At 42.6% G+C, this 19,901-nt stretch overlaps 1 protein-coding gene across 4 annotated transcripts in view; it reads right to left on the reverse strand.

Moving 5' to 3' along the window:
* The window catches only part of ATRNL1 (attractin like 1), a 991,165-nt gene that overhangs the window by 83,288 nt on the left and 887,976 nt on the right, over positions 1-19,901 (reverse strand). For all 4 annotated transcript variants that reach the window (XM_054034053.1, XM_054034052.1, XM_054034051.1 and 1 more), the window contains one exon: positions 3,077-3,191. In XM_054034053.1, the coding sequence (XP_053890028.1) occupies positions 3,077-3,191 (115 nt within the window). The remainder of the gene's footprint in view (positions 1-3,076; positions 3,192-19,901) is intronic.

Raw genomic sequence — 19,901 nt, forward strand, 5'->3', positions numbered from 1 at the left:
CCCCTATTTACATAATACTACCAGAAAAGATATTCCAGCACAAAAGCAGCAGCATCTGAAAAACTAAATCCTCACCTCACTGCTAAAGGAGAGAAAGGAATCTTTAATATAACAGAGAGTGATCAGCCCAAAAGGGGAAGAAATAACGATTGGTCCTGCTGATTTCTTCACTGGGCAACCAATTCTGCCCATCGTCATTATTCAATACTTTTTAATCTCAAATGGATTTTTGAAGGTTAAGAGGATATAGTTTTGGCTATTTAAGAGTACAAGTTATTCATAAACCACACTGTCTAGCACAGGGCGGGCAAACTTTTTGGCCTGAGGGCCACATCGGGTTTCCGAAAGTGTATGGAGGGCTGGTTAGGGGAGACTATTCCTCTCCAAACAGCCAGGCGTGACCTGGCCCCCACCCCCATCCAACCCCCCTGCTTCTTGCCCCCGATGGACCCCCCAGGACTCCTGTCCCATCCAACCCCTGTTCCCTGCCCCCTGACGGCCCCCAGACTCCCCCGCCCCTGACTGCCCCCCGCCACCCTATCCAATCCCTCCTCTCCTTCCTGACTGCCCCCCGGGACCTCTGCCCCATCCAACCACCCCTTCTCCCCGACCACTCCCAGAACCCCTGCCCCTGACTGCCTCCCGCTGATCCATCCAACCCCCTCCCTTCCTGACTGACCCCCCCCGAGATTCCTGCCCCCATTCAACCCCCCTGTTCCCTGCCCTCTATCCAACCCTCCCTGCTCCCTGTCCCCTTACTGTGCTGCTTAGAGCACCGGTGGCTGGTGGCGCTACAGCTGCGCTGCCCGGCTGGAGCCAGCCACGCCACTGTGCAGCAGAGCACTGGAGCCAGCCACGCCACTGTGCAGCAGAGCACTGGGTCAGGTCTGCGGCTGTGCTGCCCGACAAGAGGTCGCCGCTCAGAGCATTGCGCCGGCAGCGAAGTGAGCTGAGGCTGCGTTGGAGGGGGAACAGCAGGGGAGGGGCCGGGGGCTAGCCTCCCGGGCCAGGAGCTCAGGGGCGGGACAGGATGGTCCCGCAGGCCGTAGTTTGCCCACCTCTGGTCTAGCATATTGCAGTATCTGCGCACATACTACATAACTTATTTTTCATTATGGAAGTAGTTGTTTTGGAAAGTATCCCAGTTAATTTTGAAACAGCATTTCCATTATCTGGCAACTCATAATAATCTACCAGATCTGATCTGTGCCAGATTACTCTACTAACTCATTTGTCATGACCATTTTATATATAATACAATAAAATATATATTATACTTAGTGTGACGGGATCCCTGGGGTGCAGCCTGGGACTGTGGGACATCTGTGCCCCCTTAATTCTCCATCCTGGGCTGTCTCTCACAATGCTTTACTAGTGACAAGCAGCAAACCCCTCCAGGCACTGTTATTGCTCAGCACAACAGCATGTGGAGCCCCACACCTAGCTAGATTGCATGAATACTTCCAGAGCCACTCATGAATCACACAGAGAAAGGCACCAGCTGAATCCCCCCCAGCCTTGTACTTCAGGAATATACCATCTTGCACTGCTCAAGACAAGCAGTGCAAGTTTATTAATTGGTTCACTGCTTCATCAATGGAAAGTGGATATACACCTGCCTTTGTAAACCTGAGCAGATTTACCAAACACTTCAGGCAAACTCACTGGTAAAGATAAACAGTAAAACAAGTTTATCGACTGCAAAAGATAGATTTTAAGTGATTATAAGTGACAGACAAAAAGTCAGAGGGGTTACCAAAAGAAAATAAAATATAAGCAGGCAGTCTACACTCTCAACCCTATTAGCCTGGGCAACATCTAGATTAAGCATTTTCTCTCACGCCACTGGATATTGCAGTTCATAGTACACAGGTTTCACCCTTGAAACCTGGGCCAGTCTCCCCTGCTGGAGTTTTCAGTCTTCTCAATGTCCTTGTTGCTTGCAGCATAGGTGGGGGGAGGAGAAAAGAAAGCATGGGGCCCCTGTGTTCTGTTTTATACCCTCAGTTCATGTGCTTGGAGAACACAAGTCCAGGCAGGTCTGGTGGACATTGCTAAATCACAAGTTGAAGTAATACCCCAGTGTGTCTTCTGTGAATGAGTCATTGAATTGTAATTCTCTGCTGGACGATGGCTGGTGATGTCTGTTCGGCACCCACCCGGGCGTTGGTTATCTCCCTTGTTGTTGTCTCTGGAGAGCTAGTATCTGAGCACTTCCCAAATCCACAGCATATTTTAGTGAAAACCATACAACACAATTCTTATAATTTAATAAGCATTGATGATATATATATTTAGATAGAACAATGGCTTTCAGCAGATCATAACCTTTCCCCAGTACCTCACATGGCATGTTTTATACGCAATATCACAATTATATATAAATGAGGAATATGGGGGTTACAGGGTGCTCCCCCATGATATAGAGTGTCACACTTAGCATTCAAAGGATTAATGGAGTGCACACAGCTATTTTCTGTTCAAGGCCATTTTGTAAGAACAGTTTTGTAGAACAATCTGGCAAAAATCAGATGAGGTGGATTACGATGGGAAATGCTCCCTGATAATGGAAATGCCAATTTAAAGTGATCTGGGATGATTTCCAAAGTGAACACCTCACTAATGAAGCAGCTATACACACTCACACATCCCTTGCATTCATTTCGCTGGCATTCTGGGAAATGCTAGCATTCTAACTGAAAGAGGTTAAAAGACCTAACTGGAAACACAAAGCAAACTCAATGGATTCGGTAATGTCAGGATCGTTTTATTTCTCTCGGTTCAAAGCAACTTGAAAAGAAGCTGATGTGCTCAGCTGCTGAGTGGAGAATGCTTACCAGTATGAAATCTACATGGTCATTTCATTTGAGATGTCAGATTAAATTTAAACTGCAACCTTAATAATGAAAATTCATCAGCTAGTATACTAAAGTACCCATTATCTACTGGTCCTGATCCTAAATGTGACTTGTCTGGGCAGACCCTTATGTTCACACTGAGTACATTAAATTGGGATTCTTCCCAGGCAGACTGCTTTGCAGGATCATAATCTTAAAATTACTAATGTGACTCTTACCTGATTGACCAGGGGGTGGGACTCCTGATGATCCTCTTGGTAGACATAAAAATACAGTAAGGACGGCTGCTTTGTTTCCTGAACAAGGCTCAATGGCAATTGGTTTAGGAGCGCCCTGAAAAAGAAAATCATTTTGTAATGTGTGATACAGATTATTTTCCATTTCTACTTATAAAACTTTAATCTGAGGCCCAGTGATGCTGGTCTGCAGATACTTTTCTCAATTAGTCCCTCACATTTACAGACTGTCCCACCCCCCTTTAATTGACTTAAATATGGGCTTTAATAGACAACACTGCATATCTAATTGAATGGAAAAAATGATCACAAACACCAGAAAATTGTATTTACCAGGTTGTTTCTCAACAAACTTAGTGATATGAACTTATTAGTCACAGCAAACAGCAGCTTTTGCTCAGACATGGTACAGTGGAATCTGAGAGATAGTACCACGTTTCCCATATTTTCATAATACTAAAAAAGGTGTGAAACAACTCCAACTCTGCATACCTCTATAATCTAGTCTCATTTCATGTCATCCAGTCTGTGTCACTCACAATGATGTTGATGACCCATCTAGCCATTTCTTTGATAAATATATCCATGTCTTTTTCTATGTCATCCATGGAATGCCCTCCTTTTCTGGCCTGCCCATCAACCAACCATTGATCCTTCATTCCTGTCCCCCCAAATGACTCACTTCTATCACTGTGTCCACAAGAAGTGACTCAATAATAAAATAATAATAAATGGACAGATATAAAACTTAGTCATAAATAAATAAGTCAGTCCACAAACATATATAAACCTTGTCATTCCCTCTTGGATTTTCCACAGCATCCTATTTGCCTCCTTTGGTTAGTGTGTGAGCTCTCTGGGGCAGGGAGTCCCCAGATTTCATAAGTGTAGTAACTGTTGGCAAATGCTGTTTTTGTAGTGGACACCTTAATATGCTTTCTTTCATAGAAAAACGAGACCACCATGGATTAGATCCACCAGGGGCTAGAGGCACTTTAGGCACCTAAATCCAAAATTTATATCCTCAAAGTCCCTACTCAGTTGTTGCTCAACCCTGTAGGTGACTAAAGTACCTAGGCACTTAGGTTTCTTTTGGTAAAATACTCTGGGTGCCTAAATTTCTGCTAATGGGCAAGTGCAAAATTGCCTAAATCCTGATGTCACTGAGCTTCTCAGTGCCTAACACCTGACAGGATCCTAAAATTAGGTGTTCCCTTCCTATCTTGTCAGCGGCCCTGCTCAAGTAGGTGTTCTCAGAGGCCATCTACGGGATCAGACCTCCCACAAAACACAGCCAGCAGCAGCAGGGGATGGCCCCTAATACCAAAGAGCCCAGTGTTTAGAGCACTCACAAAGGATGTGGGTGAGGTGGGTTCAAATCCCCATTCTGCCTGATTTGGAGCAGGACCAATATCCAGGTCACCCACCTCCCAAGTGAATGCCCTAGGCACTGGATAAGAGAGAATAAGAATGATTCTATTGGGCTTAAAGGCATGCACACCAAAAGGTTGACTTGGCTTAGGCATCTAAATCCAGGCAAGAGTTCATGTCCGTGAATCCTAAGTGGAGGGAGGCACTTTTCCCTGATCCAGAGTTAAGCACCTAACTCCCTTTGAGGGGTGAGGTTTAGGTCACACCCTTCTCAGCATTTCCTCCTGGCTAGTTTAGTAGGCAACTCCCTGCGGAGATATAGGAAGAAGGGGATACACATCAGGGCCCAAATGGGGCTCTGGGTCATCACTACTTCCCACCACTCAACACAGATGTAATGAGGTTAAGTGGTGCCCGTATAAAGAAATTAAAACTACTGATTATTCCTCAAGAAAGGCTTTTAATGACATACAGCTATAAATGCAACACAGACAGAAGAGGAAAAGAAAAATTAAAGACCAGCATTTAATAAGGATTAATATAAATAACAAATTATATTGCAAACAAGCACAAGTACAGGTAATGTTATGCATTAGCTACTTATTACTATAAAAGCATGTCCTTAACATTGGCAATTTTTACTGATGACAGGCACGAGTACATGCAAAGCTATTATTACTCATTAACTCTTAACCTTACAAGTACTATTCCTGCCCTTCATAAACACAAGCACAAACAAAGATACTATAAATTGATTAACAACTTACTACTATTTCTAAACAACTTAACACTAGTATTAAACTTTTACTACTATTTTTAATACTGCAGCATTAATATAACCTGAGATCAAATTATCCTGACACTACCATTCTTAATACTATAGTGTCAGTACAACTTGAGATCAAATCAGCTCGAGCAACCCAGACTTCTTTACTCCGTTACCTTATTCTGCAAGCAACCAGACTATTTTACTTCAAAACCTTACCCTACCGAGAATACGTTACCCTTTAGTTGACCGCTCTTTGCACTGGCCAGGTACAGATAGTCGGCTCAGGTCTCCTCGATTCAGGGGTGTGTGGGTCAGACCAATCAAAGAGAATGACCTCTTAGACCAAGACACACACACAAACCCACCTGAGGCTCTACACATTTAATCTCATCTGCCCACCATGTTAACCAATTAGGGAAGGCCGAATTTTATTGAGATTGTGGTTGTTTTGATATCCAATTGTTGTTTTAGTTTTATAAGTTATGCACAAGGAGATAACTTATTTCCATATAGACCATTGTCTTGACTGTGGTTTTTCTAATAGGCAATTGGTGCTTTAGTTTTTTAGGTTACAAGGATATAACTTATCTCTAAATGGGCTATTGTCTTGATTGTGGGTAAGGTTATTTTGGTAACCTATGCCTGAAGGCCCAGCCCATCAAAACCACATAGGAATCAGTTCTCTGGCTGCAGCGTCTCTTAACCACAAGTTTCAAAAGTGGTCTTAATAAGCGGTACCCGTGGGCATGACCTATTTTACCATATAGGAGTCAGCATAAAACGTTGTCTGGTTGCAGGTGTCTTTTGACCACAAGTTGCAGCTTAATTTTGCAAAGCTTGCTCTATAAAGCTTCCGGAAGTTTTAGACCTAACACTGGCAATACTGTTGTTCATTTTAAGCTTGGCAACACTCTTGTTCAAGTTAATCACACTTCCCTCTCAGCATATTGGCTTTAGTGAATCTCATTCTTAGGCTTGAAGCTCTCCTAATGGATCATATAGGGAGCCTGGGTGCCTGACTCGGGGCTATGAAAGCCACCTGGGGTCAGGACACATTAGGTATTGTAGCACTGAGTCTAAAGTTCCCTTTGTAGTTATAGCCCAATACTTGTGATGGCAGTGGATTTGTGTCATTATAAAGCTTTTTCCTTTTATTAGTCTCATAAATCTGTTCATTTAAAATTAACTATCGGAATAAATGGTTGCAGCCATATTCTTCTTGAGTTACCAAGCCTCAAGCCTCTAGCAGCTGAAGGAACACAGAGCAGCATACAAACCCAAAAAGCGATAAGGTTCTAAAATGAGTTTTTACAATTAGTCATGTTTCCATATTTTGTGCTCACTAAGTGATACGCGTTTCCCATTTCAGAGCTTAAATGTTTAATCAAGCACTGAAGATATTTCTGAAAATGTTAGGTCAAAATCAGCATAAGTATTCATTTCTCTTTCTTGTCTGTAAATATTTAGAGAGTGAGTCTGTCATGTTGCAAGGCAAAAGAGAGAAATCTGAATGTTTTGATTTGAGATTCAAAGCTATTAAACTTTTCCATTTCCATGCAAAATGCAAAGTACATATAAATGTCAACTGGTTCAAATATACTAAGAGGAATGATAGTTTAGGCAAGTTAAATATGCAGCAAACTACTGGATATAAAGGGAAGAAAACAAATTCCCTTCCATCATGAAAAACAATTATTAGTTTCTATTTAACTACCTCCAAGTAACCAAAATGTATTACAGTTCAGTGGAGATAAGAATCGAGAGCAAACTGCAGTAAATTTAACAATAGATAAACATGTTATTTTCAGTATATAGGTGGCAAATATTTTAGAGGCATTTTTGTAGATGTATTTAGTCTAATCTAATTTAAGATTAAGCGGCGCGGGCCAAGGGACATACTGGCCGCCGCTTCCAGCGGCTCCCATTGGCCTGGAGCGGCGAACCGCGGCCAGTGGGAGCCGCGATTGGCCGCACCTGCGAACACGGCAGGTAAATAAACTGGCCCGGCCCGCTAGGGGCTTTCCCTACACAAGCGGCGTCCCAAGTTTGGGGAACACTGATCTAGTGGATAACAAATCAAGATGTATTAAAATCCCTCACATCCGATGAACCCCTCCCACCTAAAAAAACCCCACAACTTAAGAACAGTTATGATTTTTGTAGCATCTACAAAAGGAATGTAGATGAAATTCGTCCCATTGCAGCAGTTAAGTTCAAAATGAGACCTCTGACATGCTTAGGCTTTTTGTTGGTCCTTTGAACAGGGGTCCAGGAGCAGCTGATAAAAAAGAGAGACAGATCCTCAGCTTATGTAAACTGACTTCAGTGGAGCTATAATTATGCACACCAGCCAAGCATCTGGCCTCTTATTTCTAGAGCTCTGGAGTCCTCTCCTATCATAACAAAGATGTAAAAGAAAAATAAAGGAGCCATTTTAATGTTAGCGTCACTAGATTCACACACAAAAAAGAAATACCAGTTTGTTATTGGAAAAAAAAATTCTTTTAAAGTTTCTACAACTGCATTACAAATCAAGGAGAATTGTATAAAAACTATAAGAGCAGTTATTATCACAATCAATATTTACTACAGTAGTACCTAATCAACTAAAAATGGGCCTCTTTGTGCTAGGCACTGTATAAATAGACTGGCAGGCAGTCTGTACCCCAAAGGGTTTACAGTCTAAATAGACAAGACTGGGGAAAAGGGCTATACCTCACGAGTAGGGTGAACAATATAATGGTGGCAAACATCACTTACTCGTGGGGGAATTCTGCACCAAAAAAATTAAAATTCTGCACACAATATATTAAAATTATTCAAAATTCTTTATATTTTGTCAAAATATAATCAGTTTCAATTATTTTGGCAATTGATTTCAAAATACCAGTCGGCAAGTATGTCTGTGACAATACAGACAACAAAAAAGATTCAGGAAATGTTTTTTGACAAATAGATTCCTTACTAGGCATATTAATACAGAACTTTGAGTAATAATTAATTTAAACTACAATACAGAAACGTATTTCCTGTACCCCTTGGAAGGAGTGCAGAGGCTTGGGGGAGTGAAGGGTAACGGAGGAGCAGAGGGAGAGGGAAGTAATTGCTGAGAAGGAGCCTGGGAGTGAACCTGGAGGGTTGTTGGGTGTGGGTGGAAGTAGTATGGGACAGACCTTTTTGTTAGGGAGTTGGGGAGCCTCTCCCATGTAGATCCTGGCTGACTCCTGTTCTCTCCCATCCAGTCAGTTACATCTGCCCCTGTCCCCATGTGTCCCCGCACCCCCACTCAGTAACCCCTTCTCCCCCATCCCCATTTGTCCCTGCCCTCCTCTCCCCATCCCCATAAGTCCCTGCATGCTCACTCAGCCACTCCTCCGCCCTGTGTCCCTGCATCCCCCTCCCCTCTGTCCTCATGTGGCCTGCACCCCCTGCCCCCATGTGGTCCTGCACCCCTACTCAGCCACCCCATCCCCATGTGATCCTGCACACCCACGCCCATTTGGCCCCTGGCTCAATGTTGTCACCCCACTAACTCCTGTGCCCCTGCCCCAGTCTGTCACCCCTACTAGTCCTTCTGAACCCCAGTCTATGTGACCCCCCAGAACCCCATGCGCCTTGCTCTGTGTTCTCCCCCATGTCCCATGCCATATCCCTCCTCACTTGGCCCTGCAGGCAGGGCACTCCGAGGAAGGCTGCCACTGCCCCTCCCTCTCCACAGCTGGCTGCTCTGGCCCAAAGCCAGCTGCCCTCTCTTCTGGCATCACAGCATCTCCTGATGGGAAAAAGGTGTAACTGCAGTGCCTCTCCATCAGAATCTATTTTCTGCAGAGAAAAAGTCTGCAGGCAACATGAATCCGGTGTGTGTGCAATGGCACAGAATTTCCCCAGGAATCAGTGTAGCAAGGATACCGTCCACCTGGCTCCCTCTTGTGGCCAAAGCATTTTCAATAGCATCCTCTCTCTGTGTAGACTGTCTCATGGTAAAAAGCAACAGAGGGTCCTGTGGCATCTTTAAGACTAACAGAACTATTGGGAGCATAAGCTTTCATGGGTAAGAACCTCACTTCTTCAGATGTCTCATGGTAATCATCAACCCTCCTCTGAAACTGAGTGAGTAGCCCAAAAATAATTCAAGATAGTCATCAGTGTCCCAAACACAAGTTCCATCATAACACCAGCATAGTTTGTACCCATCTATTATGCTTCCACTGACCATGTTGCATTTATTCTGCCTAGCATAAATCTAGCCTTCCAGTTCTGCCTTATTTCCTCTGTCAGCATGCACCTGTTTCTGAGAGGGAAGACGGCATATATACCCCTCTCGTTCTGAAAGCTCCTCCCAGTGGGCCAGCAGAGAGGGAAGCCCTGCAATACAAAGTTCCAGCTCCTGGGCCCTTAAAGTAACAGTGTCCTGGTATCTTCCCATCCCACTGCTAACTCCCAATCTTCTCTTCTGGTTTCGGCCAGTTCCTGATCCTGTGCTCACACCAACATCCCTGGGACACAGTCTTCTGGTCCCCCTTAGGCTTAAAGGGCCAGCATACCCCATTACAATCATGTTTATACAATAATTTTTTGTGTGCAGGAGTGCATTTAGTTAGGAATGGATGAGCTAAATGGATAGAAAAGTGAAGGGAAAGGGGACACTGAAGGGAAAGGGAGCAAAAGGGAATAGGAAGGGGAGAAGAGGGTAAGAGAGGCCAGCGTGGACTTAGACTGTACGCTAATGGGAAGCAGTATGATGTAGTGGATTGGCCACTGGATCCTGAATTCTGTAGGCCCTGTCTATAGCCTATTATGTGACCTTGGCAAGGTCTTCACCTCTCTGTACTTGTTTCTTTTATCCTTTGTCTATTAGATTGTAAGCTCATTTGGCCAGGGAATGTCTCTCAGTATGTGTTAGGACAATCCCAATTAGAGTCTCTAGTGCTACTGAAATACAAACAGTAAACAAAAATAAAAACAAATAAATTATTAACAATAAGTAAGCTTTTCTGGACATGGACTGTCTTAATATATATCTGTACTGCGCACAGCACAACGGGGCCACAATGCTGATTGGGCCCTCATTTAAAACAAACAAAAAAACAACTATTAGTAATAGTTGGAGTAAGCCACCTCTCCTGGCCTTCCCTCTTATTTGTGAGAAACCAAATAATAACAATCTTAGTCTCCTTATTAAGAAAGACAGTGAACGTAAAATCTTTATTTGCAAAAGTAATTGTATGCAGGCAGACAATTCAAAGGAACAAATTTACCATTATGCCTTTTGCTTATTTGATACAGAAAACATAAGTCAAAATTGATATATTTTCTCTGCTATTGTACTATAAAAGCTCCCATAAAATAAGCACTCTCCTTTTCTGTTTTATGTTTGCCCTAATTTCTTTCAAAACACGATTGGTTCAAATGATATTATTGTTAACCATTTTCAGCAGAAGTTCATCCAAAATCAAACATAGTAGGAATTTTCTGTTTTTGCCCTCCAAATGATGCATTTTTTTACAGAATGTTAAGACTAAGAAAGGAGAAGCGGTATTTTACTGTAAGTCATTCCGATTCTCTAGCAAAAAAGCTACAGAAGCATAGAGCAAATGATAATAATTTAGATACCCTGAGGTTTGTCAGTTGTTTAAAGATAAATACATAATCATGAATCAAAGTTATTTCACAGTGACATAACATGTTCTCTGAAATGTGCAATTTATCATGCATTTTCCACAGCTTCTCTGGAAGAGATAAGGCATGTGTTTGTTTGCCCAAAGCACTTAGCTTCTGTGATTTATTTACTGGAATTGTCATATTTTATACAAAAAGAAGCAACTGTTATGTTGCGCCAAAAAGCAGCAATGAGAATCAGAGTTAATAAAACATTAACCCTGGAAAATATAAGAAGCATACAGTTCTCTTACTAATCAACTTTTTTCTGATTTTAGCCTATTTTTTAAAGAAAAGATGAACACGTTAGGATTATTTCATTTTTATTTTCCAAGTTTGTTCTTATTTTTAGTTAGGGTGCAAGAAGTCTTACTCTAACTTTATTCTGCCCATGATCCTTGCAAATGCACTGCTCTTCATATAAACAAATGAGTGAATAGTCTTCAAAGCACTTGTCAGAATATTGTGGTTTATCCATGGAAAGTTTGCAACCTTAAGTCATACCACATTGTACCCCAGCATAACAGTTCCTTCCACACCCATGTGGTTCCCAGGTTTCCCCCAGCACTCTTCCTGGTGTAGCTAAAAGGGGCACCAGGACTCACCCCTTTTCCTGGTGCAGGAGACTGACCATAACACATGATAGTATGTGAGAGTGATACTGCTGACATCCCACCTCGCTCACACACGGTGAAAGTGAAGGGCCCAGTGGAATGGAGAGAGGAAGGATGCAAGAGAGGGGAAAGGGGAAAAAAAAGGAAAGGTGAGTGAAAGGGAGAGAGCAAATGGTGGATTCTTTGTCCACGCCAAGTGTTTATTACAGAACAGTCTGAAAAAATTCTTTATTTCCCGGAAAAAGGAGAGGTGACCATCCTCGGTTTGGGAAGAGGAAAATATAATATCCTACTAAATATATTAGCTCTTAGATATCTTGGAACAATCTGCTTTACAATGAAGATAGAAGGGCATATAGTTTGAAATAATTTCAGATATTTTTAAATACACAAAACATAGCTCTATCGGTTCTGGCGGTTTAGTAGTAATACAAATAAGCTGCCGCACAGGAATCAGCATTTAAAAACTCCGGCTCAGTAAGAGGCTAGTAATGGGACAGCGACAGTGAACTCGGCCTCATGCTGCTCAGCACTGACTCGTCTGGCCATCACGGCTGCAATGGTGTTTAGCTTTTGAAGGAGCTGCATCCAGGCATCTTTGGTGGGCAGCAAAAGACAGTGGACTTGAAGGGATGGAAGGAGAAAGGATAAGGGTGTGGTGACAGTGGGGAAGGATCTATGGATCTGCTGGAAGGATTGGGAGCAGGGATTTCCCTACACCCCTTACACCTCCCCTGAATTTCCCCAACACCCCCTTTCCCCGGTTTTGTGAACTAGTTACATGCAGTGTTGCCAATGTAGTGATTGTTTGGAAATTTGAATTGAAATTGAAACATTAATACACACTTCAAAAGCATATACAGTGTATGATAAAATACGTGTATCTGAAAAAAGTATAATAGATTTGAAAAGTATGAAGATAGACCAGCTTCCTTATACAGCGGTTGTTTTTGATGACAATGTCAGTGCATTCATTTCGGTGATGGTGGCCAACCTAATAATTTCAAATGATGATTTGTAAGCAAAGTCTAAATGAGCTCTCCCTGACAGCTACTGATGAGCTGGGAGCTGGGGGGAAAGGCTTTGGGACCAGATTGTATTTATATTCCCACCTAATCTACCTACATATCAAGCAAACAGAGCTGTGTTGCCCAAGTGATAGATTTTGGCTGGGGTTGGGTTACAAATCACTTGAACGTGGGGGAAGAAGGGGGGGTAATGAAATGTTGTTATTCTTATTGTATGAGTAAAGGGCAGTAGAACTGTACTTAACCTGTGCTGATGGAGGGCATCAAAAGAGAGGGTGGGGACAGGTGTTTTGCTTGATGGTCTGCCTGAGTCACAAGTACTATTTGACCTGCCCCTCTCCACTGTCTAAAGACAGAGCTGATTAGGCTCCATAGATCATGGGTGGGCAAACTACGGCCCGGGGGCTGCATCCAGCCCTTCAGACATTTTAATCCGGCCCTTGAGCTCCTGCCGGGGAGCGGGGTCGGAGCTTGCTCTGCACAGCTTCCTGAAGCAGCGGCACATACCTCCTCCGGCTCCTATGCGTAGGGACAGCAATGGGGCTCCGCACACTGCCACAAGCGCTGCTTACACAGCTCCCATTGTCCAGCAAATGGGGCAATGGGAGGTGCAGGGGTGGTGCCTGCAGACGGGGCAGTGCGCAGAGCCACCTGCCTGCGCCTCCGCGTAGGAGCCGGAGCAGGGACATGCCGCTGCTTCTGGGAGCTGCTTGAGGTAAGTGCCTCCCAGAGCCTACACCCCTGACCGCAATCCATGCCCCAACGCCCTGCCCCAGCCCTGATCCCCCTCCCGCCCTCTGAACCCTCGGTCCCACCCTCCTGCAACCCAGAGCCCTCACCCCCCATGCCAACCCCCGACCCCAGCCCAGAGCCCCCTCCCACACCCTGAACTCCTAATTTATGGCCCCAACCCAGAGCCCGTACCCCCAGCCAGAGCCCTCACTCCCTCCCGCCCCTCTGCAGGCACCACCCCTGCACCTCCCATTGCCCCATTTGCTGGACAATGGGAGCTGTGTAAGCAGCGCTTGTGGCAGTGTGCGGAGCCCCATTGCTGTCCCTACGCATAGGAGCCGGAGGAGGTATGTGCCACTGCTTCAGGAAGCTGTGCAGAGCAAGCTCCGACCCCGCTCCCCGGCAGGAGCTCAAGGGCCGGATTAAAATGTCTGAAGGGCTGGATGCAGCCCCCGGGCCGTAGTTTGCCCACCCATGATCTATGGAGCCTAATCAGCTCTGTCTTTAGACAGTGGAGAGGGGCATGTCAAATAGTACTTGTGACTCAGGCAGACCATCAAGCAAAACACCTGTCCCCACCCTCTCTTTTGATGCCCAATGTTGTGAGCATTCATTGCCCACCATAGAATTTCCATACCCGTATGTGGCCCTTGGGACCAAAAAGTTTGCTCATCCCTGCCACAGATAGTCTTTTGTTTTGTTAAGTGACCACTACAGCTGAAATCACTGATAATCAGGTCTAAGTGCTTAGACCTGCTAAGGGACTGTTTCTGTGGAAGAGGCGGTCCAATCTGTACTAGCAGCGAGGTTCCCCCACTGAGAGCTCAGCTGAAATCGCTGAGATCTGGGTGGAACCTCAAGAGACCAACTCGCAGAGGTCACAGTGGCAGGTGGCAGCAGAAGGTGACGATGCAGGGCCATTGGCAACAGATCAATGGAGTGAACGGTGGCACAATGAACAACAGTGGCCAGAGCGAACCGTGAGCAGCTGTAGGAACGATCAAGGTGCCTTCTTGCCCCCCACCTGGGAACTGAACTCATGTGAAAGCACCTCTGAACTCTGAGTCTCCACTGACCAAGGACAACACTGGTGAGTGTTAATGAGGCTGTTAAGAATGCTGGAGACACAACACAGTTCATGCGAACAAACATGGTTGTGGCATCATACTTTCTATTTAAGCAAGAGATACCACACACTACAAACTGGAGGCCAATGTTAAGTGCATTGTCACTTGTTCATCCTGAAATTGAACACTGGTTCCGAACAAGACCAGCAAATGCTCACTATCTTTCTGCAAGAAACTCAATTGACTGGCTAGAAACAGTGGTGCAACAGTGAAAGACTCAACAGTTGAAAAAGTGAAGAACTTTCTCACCACATTCAAAAAAATTGCATACATGGCTCACGAATACACCGATGCAAATGGACATCAAGAATTAAGTCATTGTGTATGTTATCTTGATGTCAGTGGTAGGCCAGTAGATGCATTTCTAGATGTTCAAGTTATAGAAGACACATCGGCTGCATCTGTGACAACCCACATCTTAGAAGAGTTAAATGCTTGTCAATTGGACCCCAAACAGATGGCTGTTTGTGCATTTGGTGGAGCTGCAAACTTCTCTGGAAGACATGGTGGAGTACAAGCTTTGCTCAGAGAAAAGTGTAACCCTAATCTCTCCTATATACACCGCAGAGGCCATCTACTCCAACTAGCGCTAGTACGAGCTGCAGACTCTTCAAAAGACATTTAAAAAGCTATAAATTTAATGTTTTCATTATATTCTTTTTTCAGCAAGAGTCCAAAAAGACTGAATATCTTGGAAAACATAGAAGATACACTGGGAATGATGTTCAAATTAGTCCAATCTGGGAAAACCGTCTGGGTTTCTCATGAGCGATCCTTGGCTGTTGTCTTAAAATTACTCCAGCCATTATTACTGGCTTTGGAAAGTATCTACCAAGATGGGATGGATCTAAATAGTGAGGCTGGCGGATTACTTTTGCTACTACATTCAGAGAAGACTATTGCCGTTCTCTCTCTTCCAAGTCTACTGTTGAAACCACTTGGGTCATTAAACAATGCCATCCAGGCATCTGCTACAACAGTAGTAGATCTTTGTCCAGCAATAGAAGCTGCAGTTGGGTCAATCAGAGAGCTATCCATTGAAAAAAGTACTGGAAGAAGCAAAGACTTGAGTCCAGAAGTTGATTAATGAAGGCATTTATATTAAGTGAAGAGGACAAGAAGTGTTTGTTAAGACAACTGAAAAAGTACACAGACCTGATTCTTAAAAATCTACAACAGCGACTTCTAGATTCTACTCAACCTCAATGTAGCTTTTACAGATCCCTGTCCTATAAAACAGTGACAGTTGAGTGGAGTGAGGCGCTACCAGCAATGGGGCTGCCATGTACTCAGGACAGAATAGAGAATTTGAACACAGAGTGGAATATCATATGATGAATGAATGAAGATTTCACTTCAACTTCTTTTTTATCATCACTAGTGGCTCGACCCGATCTTTGTGTTATGTTTCCTGGGATGAAAGAAGTAGGAATTCATCTCTTGCTACTCCCAGTCACAACAGCTACAGTTGAGCGTTCTTTTTCATCATTGAATAGAATTTTTGGTTCTGAAGGAAGTCACCTTCCGCCTGATCATGTGAATGAACTAATAAGCATATCAATTGAAGGAATGGAAGTACTGGACACACGAGAAGCCATCAAAGATGAACGCATTGCATTCAAGAAGTTCATTAACAGAGTTGTGAAAAATTATAACAAGAAACCAAGAAGGATGTAGATGTAGTGCTTCATAGAAGGCTTGAGTAGCCTTTGTGTGATGATTTTAAAACATGAGTTAAAACTAATAAAATAGTCATGAAACATTTTTCAGTTTTTACTATGGTGCCATACAGCCCACCTTCACCCTCACGGTCTCACCCCCCATCGGCCCTGAGGTTCCCCCCCCCCGCCCCCCAAAATTTGAACACCCCCCCATTTCAATTCCTGGAGAAAACACAGATTGGGAGGGTATCCCAACCATGAAAAAATCCTCATTATAGCTTACCTGTATATTCCAATTTGATCATCAATGAAATTGTATTTGCTATTCTTACAAAGCCATGAAAAATAGAATCTACATTCCAAGAAGAGATGTCTCATCTAAGTGCTGTAGGACTTGAAATTTTCAGTACTTAATATTTTTTTCTGTTCAGATTTTTTAAGTTAGGTGCATCTAATTTTTAAAAGTGTATTATTATACCATAAGACAAATAGATCACGTAAGTCTGAATGGCTTCAGACTTTTGCAATCTTATGCCAAAAATGCAATTAGAAAATTGAATCAAGGAATTAAGGATTAATGTGGGTATGTTATACCTGTCAGCAGTAATAAGTATTTTGACAAGAACAGAATAAAGTTTGACACTATGCACAAATACTGATCTGATATATGACAGAAGTATTAAAAAAGCAAACAACTATACATTAATCACTAACATTTCTTAGCTAAAAGGGTTTAATGCCATTGTTATCAGAATTAATCTATAACTAGAAATGAGTCTCTAACAGATTAAAAAACTTATTCGTTGCAGTTTAATGATAATTTATGTTGATGTAAAATTTAGCTTTTAATCATATTATTAAAACTGAATTAATTTGCTGAACACTAAATGAAGTAAGCATGATGGTTTGGCAAAAAAGTAATCAAGTGTGCTGATATGACAGAACTAACACTGGGATTCAAAGTCTCAGCAGCTACTTCCTGGAGTTCGGTGTGCAAGATTTGGGGGGGGAGAGGGATTGTGAAAAGGGAATTTCTCTGCACTCCTTTTGAAGAATTGAGTGATAGGAGGAACAGGGCAAGATAGGTGTTCATCTTTTTATTTTCTATTATATCTAGGTTTGATCCTGTGCCAATAACTGTGATATCCAAGTGCTTTTAAGAAGGCACTGTGGCTTGCAATTTTTTAAAAAAGGGAGTAAAATGCTTTAAAGGACATGTCTTCAGACAATACCCAGCAGGACTAGCTGGTTACTGGGTGGGCCAAGGGGAAAAATGGAAAAGACATCTTCCTCCAAAGTTCATAGATTGGCTGTGAAGCCATTCCATAGAGGCTACATCCGCTCCATTACTGAAGTAGCCTTGAGTATCCCTTAAATGGTTCCATCCCATTGGGAGGAGAAGGATGTTGGACCAGTTATATTAATTTAGAAGGAAGATATGTGCTAAAACTTTTAATATAACCCAGTAGCTGTTCAACATTAAACGGTGCTAAACAAAGTCCAGGGCTTAGTATACAGATACCTTACCCCTACTTAGCACTATGGAAAACACACTATTAAAACTCTTTTTAATCTTTTATTAAAAATACAGAAAAGAAGAAAAACAATTAAAGCCTTTGAAATGTAACGTATTAAATAAGGTTTTTATTTTAACATTTTTATTCCCTTTCCCTGTAGACAGTTTTTGGAAGGCAAGTCCCCCTTTTAGATGGTATTAAAAATCGGAAAAACTTTTTGGGAAAAAGAAGTTAGTTGAGAGGATATTGTTGCTGCTGTTAAATTTTAATGTTTAAAGGAAAACAGCTTAACAGTTTTTTCTGGTATTAAAGGTGGTAATAACTGTTATTTCAGGTGGTGTTTGGGATTTAGCTGGAGCTGGTAGTCGTGGTGATGTTACTTGGTCCCCTTCTTTTTGGTCACTTTTGGTTAGGACACCTTTTAGGATCAGGATGAGGAAGGCCTGGGATTGCAGGGAATGGTGGAGGTGTCAGCCATGATGGTTAAGCTCACTCCGGTAGCCACTGTCTATTCTATTTTGTTCTTTCATACTTTCCCCACAAGTTCTCTTTCTTTAAGGACCCAAAAAGGGAATAATGGGTGAAGCTACACAATCCCTCATTATTTTGTCCACCAATTAGACCTAATATCAGACATACCAAGTTTGGCTTATTAACTTTTGGATTCACATTTTCTGCTTTTGGCTCAGATTAACTTGGCCTTTTTGGTTAGAGTAATTCAGTTATTCTCTCTCCCTTTCATACCTTTCCCCATCAACATTTGCTATTGTAGCTTATTGTGCTATTTTATGAACTGTTACATACTTTTTACAATTGCGCTCACAATTCAAATACATTTGTAGGCCCAACTGTCACAACAGACCACATCCAATGGCCTGCCTCTGCCCTGCCCCTGTTGACTTCCAACATGCTGCTATGCAGAGGGACCACACAAAGGTAAGCTCTGTGCCAGGAGAATGAAGAAACACCCCTTGTGCTCCCGTCTCATTACAAGCCCCTCCCCTTTGCAGCAAAGCCACACCACTCCCCCTGCCACAGGAATAATCACTGCCACAGAGGAGGGTGGGAGCTGAAAACTGAGACAAAGGGAATGATGTGTATAGTTGAGAACTAAAATACAATAAGTAGGTTCTGTTCTCTTACAATGCCAATATAACTGCACATTGCAATCCTGTTAGTTGTATAGCAATGTTAATTATTTACTTATTTAGTATTTTGAAGGCCACCCAAATGTTCTGGCTCACTTTTTTTTTTAGAAACAAGAATACAAAATGAATAATTTATGACAATGCACCTATTATGAAAAAGCTTTCACCAAACACAATCTCTGCACCAGGAGGAATGTTCTTGGGGAAATACTGCAACAGAATACTTAAGCAAGGACAGAGCCTGGGGATAGTTTTGGGGGCTGGCGAGGAATCAATAACAAATCTCTGTGGGCCACTAGGTTTCCACTCTAATCACAAGCATCCACTAATGATTTCCCTTTAATCCATGAGACGCAGTTTCTTCCTTATGCAGTTAGCCAATAGAGTTACTCCTTTCAGAATAACCTACGAGAATGGTACTGAGCCTGATTATAATCAATTCCATACCATAGCTTTGTTCAGCTGAGGAGTTCTCAGTGATTTACAACTTTAATTAATTAAGCCCAACTAACCCCTATGAGGTAGATAAGTATTATTACCCATTTTAAAGCAGTTGTGCTAGAGGAGACTCTCTGGAGCTTCTTATAATTCTGCCACCAAGCTAAAGGGAGAGTTGAGATGATTTCCCTGCCTCTACAACTTAGTCACCCCTGCCAGAGAAGATTTATCTTGAGGCCTTAGAAAAATACTTCTGATAAGCACATTTTTGCCTTCAAAACGAACCAATTTGCCCGTATGGAAAGTCCTATGGTTTGTAATAGGGATTTAGCCAATAGGATATATAGAAATATAATAGGACTCTGAAGAAATTACTCTAAAACCCTATATTGGAAAATTTAATAGAGAATGATATCCTTTCTATCTGTGTTTTTGAACCTTTCAATAGATTTCTTTTAGCAGGGATATAATTCTGTATTACATTCTTTAGTTTAATTCAAAACATGCATATAGATATTATAATTTATCAATAAGTTCTCTAGTAATTTCCACAAGGGAATGCCAGCTATTTGAAACAAACAAACAAACAAACAAAAAAATAAAAACGTACCCAGGGCAAAGATTATTTGTCCATTATCACACAGATCATCATTGGTTACTCTCTTGTGCAGGCTACCTATGCCACAGGTTACAGAGCAGAAGGGAAAGCAGGCTCTGCAAATCCACTGCTTCCCAACTCCCATC

This window comes from Malaclemys terrapin, chromosome 7 (assembly GCF_027887155.1).
Source record: "Malaclemys terrapin pileata isolate rMalTer1 chromosome 7, rMalTer1.hap1, whole genome shotgun sequence".
In the NCBI taxonomy this organism is placed as follows: domain Eukaryota; kingdom Metazoa; phylum Chordata; order Testudines; family Emydidae; genus Malaclemys; species Malaclemys terrapin.